The sequence below is a fragment of the Schistocerca serialis genome, chromosome 2, assembly GCF_023864345.2.
Source record: "Schistocerca serialis cubense isolate TAMUIC-IGC-003099 chromosome 2, iqSchSeri2.2, whole genome shotgun sequence".
In the NCBI taxonomy this organism is placed as follows: Eukaryota; Metazoa; Arthropoda; class Insecta; order Orthoptera; family Acrididae; genus Schistocerca; species Schistocerca serialis.
Genome location: NC_064639.1, coordinates 281,538,048 through 281,550,817, shown reverse-complemented (window position 1 = coordinate 281,550,817; position 12,770 = coordinate 281,538,048). Strand labels below are relative to the sequence as shown.

Below are 12,770 nucleotides of genomic sequence, written 5' to 3'. Positions count from 1 at the left end.
ATGCTGTGTGTTACATTTATGGGAGTACCTGCTGTATTTATAGGACATTTCATGCAATGCAAAACCTACCTGGTAAAGCTTCAGTATTCACGTCAATTGTTGTTTCTGACTTGGTGTTCCCTGTGGAAAACAAAAATTCAAATGAACTAAAAATACTTCACAAATTAGTGTTATGAAACTGAAATTACAAAGCAAAAGAAATAACTAATGGTAAACATAGAAACAGAAGGGGGTGGGGGAGAAAGTGTTTACAATGGAACTAAAATAAAATCAGACAAGTGCAAAATGTAATCAGCATACATCCTTTATTTTCAATCTCTTGGGACAAAAAATACAACAATAGGACCCACTCCCTTCAGGGAAGTATACATTACAAAAGGGATCTACATTACGTATCACTGAAAACAATTAGTTAAGCCTCAACCTTCGCCTCTCTTAATTTTGGAACATTATTGCAATGATTGCATCAAAGGTACATAAATTGTCAACAAATCAAACAAAACATATCAATAATACTGAAAATGAAGTATTATCAACATAATTTAATTACATAGCAAACAATGTATGGTCAATATATGAACTACAACCACACAGTTAAAGAAAATGTCTCATGAATACTGCATATGCTCCAATTTAATATCTAAAATTTTGAACATAAAAGAGAAGAACCATTTCTAGAACTTATGTACTAATAACAACATTTACCAACATAAATAAATTGCTTTCACAACCATAATGAGATTCATGAGTATTTGTGGAGGTGAAAAATGAACCTTTTGTTTGTTAAGACTGTCAGCAGGTCAACCAGACAAAGAAAATTCTTACGATCTTGACTAACAAACTGAAGTAAGGAAGTACAAAACAGAAACCACATCAACAGAGATTTCAATAAAGTCATCATGTCACGTTAATAAGGAAAAAGAGATGTATCTGAGTGCCACTTAGAAATAGTTCTGGTTTCACTGGTGGCTGCTAATAATGTTCTGAGAAAGTTTTGCAGTTCTGTTTTCAAGAAATTAACATGATTCAGAGAGAGAGAGAGAGAGAGAGAGAGAGAGAGAGAGGTGGGGGGATGGGGAGGGAAGATCAGAGAAACATTCATAACAGAAAATTTCAAACTAAACACATTCTTCATTAATAAGCAAAAAAGGTGAAAAAAGCTTTGGAAGGAAAGACAGAATCTAACAGCATGTAGTACTTTAAAACAGCAAAAAATTTGAACTGCAGCCTCTGAAAAATAAAAAAATGTTTTTCAGCTCATTTCTGTGCCTGTAATGTGGTTAATGATCATTTTCAAAATACGAATGTTACATCCTCATTTTTGCTACTGATTTCTATAGCAGTGGAGTATAGCATCATAACCAATGTTACAACAAACAGATGCCTCATTCTGCAAAGTGTTTAAACAGACTAAAGTCAAATTCCTCGCTTCAAGACTCTCCAAACCATTCACTGGATAAAATAAATAAATAAGGTGCTGAGAAACAGAAAACATGACATTTGCTTCATGTCTTCTCTGTGAAGAGCATTTAAGCCAGTACAAATATTTGTACAAGGATTTGAAATTAGGTAAACAATAAACAAAAATGATGAAAGACAACCACTGATTGGAGTGTGGCACATGTAACAGAATATGTCTCTCAATTTTGTGAACATTACCTTTTCAGTTCTCATTTAGTACTTCCACTGGGAGTCTCCACTTTTGTCATACTCCCAACCTACTTATTGATACATATGTCTTACCCTTTCTCTGCTGCCCTCTTTCCTCACTCTTGTCAACCTGACTAAGCACTCAAACATTCAGTGACACAATGCCCGTGAGTTGGTGTGTTTGGCTGTCCTGTGGTTGTGCATGAGAGAGTGTACTTGCACTACACAAAGAGAGAGAACTCTGTAAGCTGGTAACATCTTTGAACATTACGTTTTTCTATGCCCCATGCAGCACTCAGTCCTGAGAGTCATCGTCTTTCCTCACTTTTGTTTCTTTTTTCCATCCTGGATTTTTAATTATAGTAATTTTACAAACTAATGACTTTTAAAATAAAGTTGCCAACATCATCTGACATTATGAATTAGTAGGCGTAATCGTAATATATTTGGCACATTCCATGCAATATTTTTATGTAGTAGCAGACAAAGATGCTCGTTTAAAGCAATGAATGTAACTCTGGATGTATGAGAGTCAAATTTATACGTTAAACTAGTTTTAGTATACTCAACACAACCCAAACTATATTTCCTCAATGTGTTGTCTTCCATAAACAAAGCAGCCCAGCTTGCTCATCTGATCTGATGCCACTTAGTTCTGGGCCTCCATCTACACTTGAAGGAACAGGAAAATGCACTAAGTTAAGAACTTTCTCTCTTTATCTATTACAAGTACAACCTTCCTTCCCCCCCCCCCCCCCCCCACACACACACACACACACACACACGCATGCATATATATCCACAGCTATGGCTACCACGAATGGGAAAATTTATAAGATAGTGTTAATCGTAGTTTCTATGTGCCACTATGATTCATCTGTAGATGTATACTGTGTTCTTCCTTCCCTTTTTATTGGATAACTGTTTAATGATTAGATAACATCTTTGGATGTTGAAGATCTTATTTTCCATACTACTAAACAAGCCATGGAGGCCAAAAGGTACTGACTGGCCGCTATGTCATCCTCAGCCCACAGGCATCACCGGATGCAGATATGGAGGGGCTCTCCTGGCTGTACGTTAGTTTACGAGACCGGAGTTGCTACGTCTCAGTCAAGTAGCTCCTCAGTTTGCCTCACAAGGGCTGAGTGCACCCCACTTGCCAACAGTGCCCAGCAGACTGGATGGTCACCCATCCAAGAGCTAGCCCAGCCTGAAAGCACTTAACTTCGGTGATCTGACGGGAAACGATGTTACAGCAGCAAAGCCATTGGGTTGCAATTTCCATGCTAGCTAAAATTTAGGTCTTATACAAGGCACCATTTGTTTATTTTTGCTTTGCCCAAACATATTAAAGCACTTTCTCAGTTGTCTTCAGTGGGTTTGTTTATTATTCCATCTCACATGATACTAGCTGTTATTTTGTGTGGGTACTCCCCCCCCCCCTCCCCCCCCCCCCCCCCCCCCCACCATAGCATTCATTCTACAGCTTGTCACTGTTTTTCATTCTGTAGTCTTGTTTTCCATTGGTTTAAACATGTTAAAACAATGGGGAACAATACTACACGTTTACCACTAAGACAAGCTAGAGAATGCAAGGTAGCTGAAATAACAGACAGTGTCATGTAAGACAGAACAAAAATCACTGCAGATAGGATAGAAAGTAATCAAACATATTTGGCTACAGCAAAACTACACAAATGGTGTCTTGTATAACAATAACAACAATAATAAGATGAAATTTTCACAATTTAAAACTTAGAATATCTACACAGCAATTCCTCACTTGAAACTGCATTTGTTTCTATTTTTTATTACTTCTCCCTCATTCTTGAATTCATGCTGCAAGATGGGTTTTCAGCAGCAGCATGAAACACATACCACATCCATAAACACACTTTCAAATGGTTAATCTTGTGACTGATTGTTATTTGTTTTAATAATTTTATCGAAGATGCCAAAAAATATAGAAGCAGTGAGAGATTCACTGCCATCTTGCTGGTGTTCTGGTCAGTTTACCCAGAGACTATTGCTCAGGTTCTAGGTTTTTTAAATTGCTTTCTTCTTTGTCATGTCTTCTATGACTGTGTCTGGTTGAGGATATAGAATATAATTACTACTACTATTTATTTAAATTGACAAGGGTTATCAAAAACTCATAGATCATACACAAACAAGGAGGGAATTGAAGTGCATGAGCAAATGCAGAATCAAAGACAGTTGAATGACTGTTGGAGAAGAAGGACTCACACAGAAGATCACAAATTTGTCCACGGTATAAGAGGGGAGAACAAACACATTATAAAAGATTGTCTCAGTCATTGGGGTGCCACAAAGAGACCAGCAGGAAATATCATCAAAATATTGTCTCCATTAAACACAATGCATTGGATCTACAATGATGACATTTCAGGAAATACTTTGTTTTAACTCACTTTTCTGCTAAGATTAATGGCATGATAATGAAATGTGTGGCGAAGGGGGGAACAGAAGCACTGATGTCAACACTTCTTTCCACTGAACTGGAGTTCATATTCAAGCAAACAAAATTAGATACATACTTATACTACACTACTGTGTCAAAGCTATTTTAATTACACCTATGAAGCACCTAAATAATATGAGTGTTCTTTCTCAAAGTAAACTAATTTCAAAAAATAACTTATATCATCTAGTTTTTACACTTTTTAACATAATTACCATTTGAAAAACAGCAGAAAGATTAAAGTTATGATACAGTAGTAACAAATCAAATACAAGTCTTTCCTTCTGCTCTTCTCATCATGTCTGTGTAAATCAGAATGAGTGACAATTATCAGAAGACTATTTCCATCTTCAGCAAGCATGTCATTTTGTGATAACAACATGACGTGATGTAAAATGTGGCTTGCACATGGAAGCAAGCATAATTCAAGCAGTTACAAGACAACAGATAAACAACAACAATAAAAATAAACAAACAACAACAACAATAAAGGAAAACGACCCAAACCAAACATGGTTTCTGTAGTGAATCACAAAGCAATGGGATACCAGTGACAACAAAAATGTGCTTCATAACTGAATCAGAAATTCATTGGTATTTTTCTTTCACAGGACCAGATTCCAGCAGTACAACAAAGCACAGGTTACAAATGCAAACATTTAAAAAAAAACATATCTGATGAAATATAAACTGGAAAATGAATGCTCACACTTTCAGTGCTTTGACTTTTTAAAGGCTCTTAAAAAGCTATAAACACATTAGACGTTTTACAAAGAATTGCGGTGATAAATGCTGACAGTAAAGCAACATTACATTCTTTGAGGAATCCAAACCATCACAAAAGCCTAATCGTGATAACAAGAAATCAGATAAGAATGTTGCAAAAAAGAATTGGGTTATACGCTTTTGCTCAGATAAAGTTCACATATGCATACATGAAAATGAACTTGTGGACAAGCTGGCAAACTGGGTATCCAGATCACATGAGGAAATTAGTTTTATGAAGCATGCCAAAATCTTTGTGAAATAAATCTCACAAAAAGCGGTTCTGAAAGAATAAGAGAAAGGGGGACAACGATTACAAAAGAAATAGTTGTAAAAGAATATTTTCCAACAGTGCAGTAGATTGGTGATCAGATTGCCAATATCTCTTAATTTCACACCAATATTAATGGGAGATGGAAAATTGAAGGCTTACAACCATCGACTCAGCATAACCAACTACGCCATATGTCCATGTACTGTAGGAAACCAAACTCTGGAGCACATGTTACTGGAATGTAGTAACTTGGACAGGCAGAGAAACATACTATTGAAAGTGTAACAATGAAGGGCATAAACTGGCCAACAAGCAAAAATGAATTGGAACAGCTCTTCTCAAAAGACTTCTAGAAATTATGTAATTCAATAGAATTTCCAATTTCAGTCACCAATTGCAAAACAAACTCTGTAGTAATTTTATGCCAGTAACCATTTTACGAGAGATTACACAATATTTAAAATATTGTTTGTGTGTCTACAACAAAGGCAGTAATTAAGAAAACAAACAAATCTAGTTTTACTGTAAGCAATGGAGGATGTTAATAAAATAATAATGGTGATGATGACGATGATGATGATGATGAATGTGAACACAAAACTCACGACAGAATAGCAGATCAAAAGAATGTCATTGTTTATTTGATAAAATTTCTTTCATCCCACAGTGAACTGCAGTACTCATTTTTGTATATTTTTGTACACTGTTGTTACTGTATAGTTGTCAAAAACTCTTTCACCTTATGAGCTCCACAGAACTGCCAGTAGGCAGAATGCTGAAAATGGTGTGTGTGGATCTAATAACAGATGATTATTATGTAACAGTATTTTTGTTACATTCCTTTCCCTTTATCATTAAAAAGGGTGAATTTCTTAAAACAAATATTCTGAAACCACACCGTAACAAAGAACAGGCAGTTATAAGAGAGCCAAATGATATGACAAGAAAATAAATTTAATGCCAGATGAGAAGTGACTGAGCAATCCTTGCAAATGAAAATAAATTGTGCACCTTAAGGTCTTTAAAACTCCTACTACAATATGCAGTTAAGGAAAAGGGTTATACATGTTATGTTCAAATTATTTTCTCACAGACCTAATGATGGCTGAGGAAATCAAAGAGGTCTGCTTCACACTTTTGAGGACAAATAATGAAATATTTTGCAGGAAGCAGGGGTTCCAGTTTGAAAAGCCAATATTAATGGCTGAGAGAGAAGTGTATTCCACAGGTGCCTTCACGATACTGCCTTACATGAAGGATGATGCAGTGACTGGTAAGCCTAATCATATTGACCCCAGATATACCCCTGAAGTTTATAAAGTAAAAAACAATTTTTTTCCCCTCCGTTACTGGATGTCATTATTTCCAACTGTTAATGATTTGATTAATTCCAGCATTTCCCTTACACAATATCTGATAAGATTACAAATATAAATCACCCTTGCTGTTTTTTATTTACTCATTTTGTACCCTTTCCTTAGCTTCTCGCTGGAAGTTAGTGAATCAGTTTCTATGTACCTTCTAGTAAAATTAATGTGTTTTTATTATTTATTCTATCCAGAAACTTCTTAAATTGATATAAATCAACACTGCCATTACTTTCAATAGCTGTATGCATTCAGCTTTTACCCTGTGAAATAATTTTACAGCTATTTCAGAGCTTCTCAGTTATGGCACAGCATTGAGACAGACAGAGAGGGGGGGGGGGGGGGGGGGAGCAGGGAGGGGAGGACACACCACGGGGGAGAAGTATGGGAGCAAGAACTCGTCAGAGGTCATGAGTTGTTTGTGGTGACTAAGGGTGAATTTTATTGCTCCATGCAATATCTAAAATCGGAATTCCAATTTGGCTCTTGGATGTTTCAAATGCATCATAACAGAGATACTTTGAACTAAAAATGCTGCCTTACTTGTGGCAAAGAGAAAGAATAATGGAATTGGAAATCAAATTAGATTTTATCATTTATCAAAGATGTGGAAGTTTCTTTTTCATATAGACACTGGCCCAATATATCAGTGAGACATGAAGGGATGTCAAGAATCTGTAGGCAAAGCCCAGCGTTACTTGAAGAATATAAGTAAATGATAACATACATCATTTGTGGAGCATGTCACAATTTCATTCATATTCAATTTTGAACTCAGTCAAAGGCATTCTCCTTGCTCCATCCCTGGTAACATTCCATTTTTATACACTCCTTTAACAAATTGAAATTTCACTTGCATTTTTTAAAGAAACTATGTTTTAATTTTATACTCTAATTTTTAACACTATTTTCTTTTGTCCAAATAGTAAAGGGTACAGAAATCAGTTGCAATGAAGTTTATTGCATATGTAGATTTTGGTCACTGTGTTGCAGTGTCAGAGCAGGAAATGAAAGTTAAAACATTAAAAACACTTTTATATGCACATATTCTTAGCTGGACTATTCAGTCACAACAGATTGAGTTTGACCTCTTGATATGAAAAGGCCAGCTGGAACTATGTGCACGTGGAAGTGTTTTTAATGTTTGAACTTACAACTACCACACAGTGACCAAAATCTATACACACAATAAAAACCATTGCAACTGAAACTTCCTGGTAGATTAAAACTGTGTGCCGGACCGAGACTTGAACTTGGGACCTTTGCCTTTCACGGGCAAGTGCTCTACTGCCTGAGCTACTCAAGCATGACTCACGCCCCGTCCTCACAGCTTTACTTCTGCCAGTACCTCGTCTCCTACCTTCCAAGCTTTACAGAAGCTCTCCTGCGAACCTGCAGAACTAGCACTCCTGAAAGAAAGGATATTGCGGAGACATGGCTCAGCCACAGCCTCAGGGATGTTTCCAGAATGAGATTTTTACTCTGCAGCAGAGTGTGCGCTGATATGAAACTTCCTGGCATATTAAAACTGTGCGCTGGACCGAGACTAGAACTCGGGACCTTTGCCTTTTGCGGGCAAGGTAGCTCCAACAGTAGAGCACTTGCCTGTGAAAGGCAAAGTTCCTGAGTTCTAATCTTGGTCCAGCACACAGTTTTAATCTCCCAGGAAGTTTCATATCAGCATACACTCTGCTGCAGAGTGAAAATCTCATTTTGGAACCATTGCAACTGATTGCAGTATCCTTTACTACTTGAAATGAATACAGTTGCTGGGCACAACTGTTTCCCTATGGAATCAAATCTGCTTTTCTTCTCAGCTACAATTCTATATTTTCTTAAACATAGCTACAATTTCTAGATTTTCTTAAACATAACATAGTTTTCCTTTTAACTGATGTCATTGTCACAACTTAGTAAAATTAACCATTTTGTTCCCCATGCTCTTATTAGGTTAGCTTTCATACATTTAGGAAACTATACAATGCTTTAAAAAACCCTCCTAAAATGGGTGGAGTTGGGAAGGAATACCACATCTACAATTTATAAATAATATTTCTTACGCAGCATAGCATCAACTCAACCTCATGAAATCAACTAGGCACAAAAAGAAAATGAAAGGAATTAATAATATTTAAAAGCTGCATGAAAAATAAAACAGATAACTGTTTTGTATAAACCAAAATGTTACACATGCTAAAAAATGTCAGAATTACATACACTTTGTGACATCTTTCAGGTCCTTTAATGACTGATGACTCATAGTTATTAATTGTGTTCCCTACATATGTAGTCAGTTAACAAAGGGAAAAAAAATTGAAAAAGTTGATGTCCAATAACATTTTTCTTGTACAATCTAAAGGATGTATCTGTAGGTACAACAGTCTTAGTCTTTTAAGACACAAAGCATTACTCAATAATGAAACACTGCTGACAATCCCAAATGCTTGTGATGCTGCTAAATTTATGCAATAGGTCATTTTTGCTTTCAGAAATTAACTAGTCCATGACTAACATATCCATTCTAGATGCAATACATATCACAATTTCTATACTGATTAACATGTAAATGAATACTGATTTTCTTCTATAAATATATTCTCTAAACATATAGTATAAATATACATATAATACATTTAGTTCACTCTATTAACATGGACTGCTGCTACTTACATCATGCATGGTGTATTATAATGCACAATTTTAATGGGCAATTTGCAGCTATATTACTTGTATCAATGCCATACTGAAATATTTTCAGTGTAGCCTTCTTCCATTTCTGATCATATTACTGTATATTCTATCAAACTGTCAAAAAATAAATACAGCATTTTTTTAAAACTTTTCATTGGCACATATTCCTCACATACCCGGATGGCAGTTGTCACATGGAGCTTAAGTTTCTAATTAGTGAAGTACAAAGCAGCCCAAACCAGAAGAGAAATAATGAATTTGTGTTTTGGCGCAAGAGTGTACACACTGTATGCTGTGCATCTTACATACAACAACTATTAACTTCATGATCTGTGCTCAATAGTATTTCTATGGCTGTGCAGCTCAGCAGAATGTTTCTATACAAATTACTCTTGTCTTATGTATACAGAAATGAAATTTTCCAGAACTACGTACACGTAAGCTGCATAATGAAACCAAAGTAGAAAAAAAAAGTACTGGAGTTTTTCAGCAGAAACAACAGTTTTGGAAAAATGTATTCCTTGTCTTCTCTGACAGACTTTACAAAAATAATTTATAGCTTAATAATGTGACTTTCATGTTAAATAAATCTGTCAGAGTTATGGCAGGTGGCCAAGTTCCACCAAAGTGAAAATTTTCCACAATCTGTAGGCATATTTAATCCACTAATGCTTTCTTATTACACTTTTGTCTATTACAATGCACAAAAAATAAACTAACAAATCTCATTTGTGTTACAAACGTTTTTGTACAGATATGTGAAGTAAGTGTAATGAAACCACCAGTGTTTTTAAACATGTCTTCAGACTGCAGAAAATCTTCAAGACAGCAGATTTTAGTTGTTTGCAGTGGAGTTAAATGTTTTAAAACAAATGCGTTGTGCCACCAATAACCCCTGTTTTTATGGTTTATAATAAACTACTTATAAAGCTTGTTTGAGAGTACTGCCAACCATGATAAACAAACAATACATTGTTTAAAAAACTTCTATTACAACAGAGCTTGAGAACATAATAGTTCATTGGGACAACTGTACAAAATTTTGAAATTTTATATGGTTGGTTAAATTGCTAACAACTAATAGTGGATGTGGATCACAAAAATGTTGAAAGTTCTAACAAATCAGCTGTAATGTTATCATTAACTTCCATTACTGAAGAAGTTAATTCTACCTAATGCTTGTATCACCTGTAGGTTTAAGACACCATCAGTGAAACTATCACGAAAGCCACTTTTAACTTAACCCAATGGAAACTGATCTAACATTCATATTTTCGGTATAAAAGCATTTCAAATTTCTAAACACGCTAGTTCACAGTATGCCTGTTCTGTTTTGGGAAATACATTCTCTCTTGTGGAGGCTTTGGCATTAGGTGGGTTAAGTGTCAAGACTATCAATTCAAATGTCTGGGGTTTGATTTCCAGATAGTCCAATGGCTTTTTCTCTCATTTAATACTTCATTCACCTCTGGTGTGTTTTGTTAATGGAAAAAATACAATGTACCACCATGCTCAGGAGTTCACATTTCCAGTAGGTCCCCCGCTAATTGGTTTGTTCTAAGGTTGGAGAAAGCATACATTGATTAGTGAAGAACTGTTGTGTTAATCTCAACCATATTTCCCTTGAAATACTGTGGAAATTCTAAAAACTGTCATACTTAGAAATTGAGACAGCAACCTCCATGAAATGTTGCATAAATTATGTGATTATTTCACATAGTTAGAAACTGAAGATGGGAATGGAATGACATGGGCACCCTATTATCGAATGCAGACAGAGAACTTGAGAGGCTTTTAAAGCAGTAACGTTCTATGACAATGTACATCTGCTCAGTCAGATAGTTATCATATGTGCCAAAATATTAAGCAGAAATTAACTCAAACAGAATGTCAAGGCTTGCAATTTTAAGTGGTAATACACATTTTCTCCACCTACTTTGCTCTATGTTCACAAGCAACCACAGTTCAGATCATATCATTTCAGCACAACATGTATTAATGATTCATGGTTTATTTCTCAAAAATGATTTGGACGTGGGAAATTGTAGTTTTATGTTCCTATTATTTGCAGTTCATTTCTGGTTTTACTTCTTGTACAACACGGCCAACATACATGAATCTGATCTCATGAAACTCTTGCAAAATCACTATTATAAGTTGCTGGAATCATACTTTTGGATTTTGAAAGCTTGCTGCTGGAGGTAACTGAAAAAATTTACAGGTTTCACAACAAGAAAAAGTAAATTATGATGTAGTACAGAAAATTGCAGATCAGAGTGTGAATTTCCTAGACATCTAAACATTTGTATAATTTTAGTAACACAAATACTGCTACATACAAAAGTAACTAAATTCCTGTGTCATCAAGGAGGTAAACAAACACTGATGCCTGACAGTAGAGCAACAAAAAATTCTGTAGAAAGAAGCGCAAAACGTAGGTGTCTCAGGCCACTTAAAAGCAGCTCATGCCTTATCCACAGTGGGTTTTTACATCTCAGCACAAACAGAGTGATGATAGATGGAAGTTTCAAGTTACAATAAACACAGGTAATTGAAAATGACTCAATCAATAAAATATTCCAGGCTATTATGCCATGTTGAAATCCCTTCGACCAAGGCATAACAGCCCGGAATATTTTTATTAATTGTGACAATTCCGGACATAAATGTTTACATTTCACAATTAGAAATGAGCTAAACTGAAGCTAATAGATCAATAAAATCTTACAGATTAATCCTAAAATTTTATTCAAAAGCAATACTGGGATAAAGGAAACACAAATGCACACACTTCTGTAGAAAGATCCTGGGTAAAGCATACTGAAAATGGAAAAGGTATTGGAAAGCAAAAAAATTCTTGTTATAGGCTGAAATTTTTCATCGCAGGGGTTACTGTAAGAATGGAAAAATGTGCTTATAACTTTTATGTACACTGAGATGGTATACCATAAGTTGGGAAAATAGTGAGGGTGACAATGGAAGATTAATAGTTGGCAATAAAATAAACATAGGAAATAAAGACAGAAATAAAAAATTTAAATAATGGGGAATCTGAAAAAAGTATTTAGATTAGCTGCAAGAAACAATTGGGGAAAAAGATGGAAATAACACTCAGAGGTCTAAACAAAAGAAACAAAATAGAAGAAGAAGGGAGAGGGGTTTATATTTAAGAGAAGACAAGCAGTACTAATTACACAATATTACTTATGTTTAAAGGCTAGAATAAAATAACTATATGACTGAGAGGCTGCAGTGGCAAGTGAGAATGGGTAGAAGAATACAGCACTTGAGAAGCAACTATGACCGGCTGGCAACTTGCCTCCTACCACTCAATTCACTGAAATGTCACTCACAAAATTATTTTAATTGAAATATAACATAAGGACTGGGTAATAATAACATTAATAAATGAAAATTGTGACTTAACATCTCATTGATGATGGGGTTATTAGAGACAGTGGGTAAGGTCAGACTGGACAAGAATGGGAAAAGAAATCATCTCTTTAATTCCACTTTCACATAAAGTGATTTTGGGAAA

The 12,770-nt window shown here is 35.3% G+C and overlaps 1 protein-coding gene across 2 annotated transcripts in view; it reads right to left on the bottom strand.

The window, feature by feature from the left end:
- LOC126457045 (protein tramtrack, beta isoform-like) overlaps nt 1–12,770 on the bottom strand; it is a 197,830-nt gene that overhangs the window by 68,343 nt on the left and 116,717 nt on the right. For both annotated transcript variants that reach the window (XM_050093033.1, XM_050093034.1), the window contains exon 5: nt 70–120. In XM_050093033.1, coding sequence (XP_049948990.1) covers nt 70–120 — 51 coding nt within the window. The remainder of the gene's footprint in view (nt 1–69; nt 121–12,770) is intronic.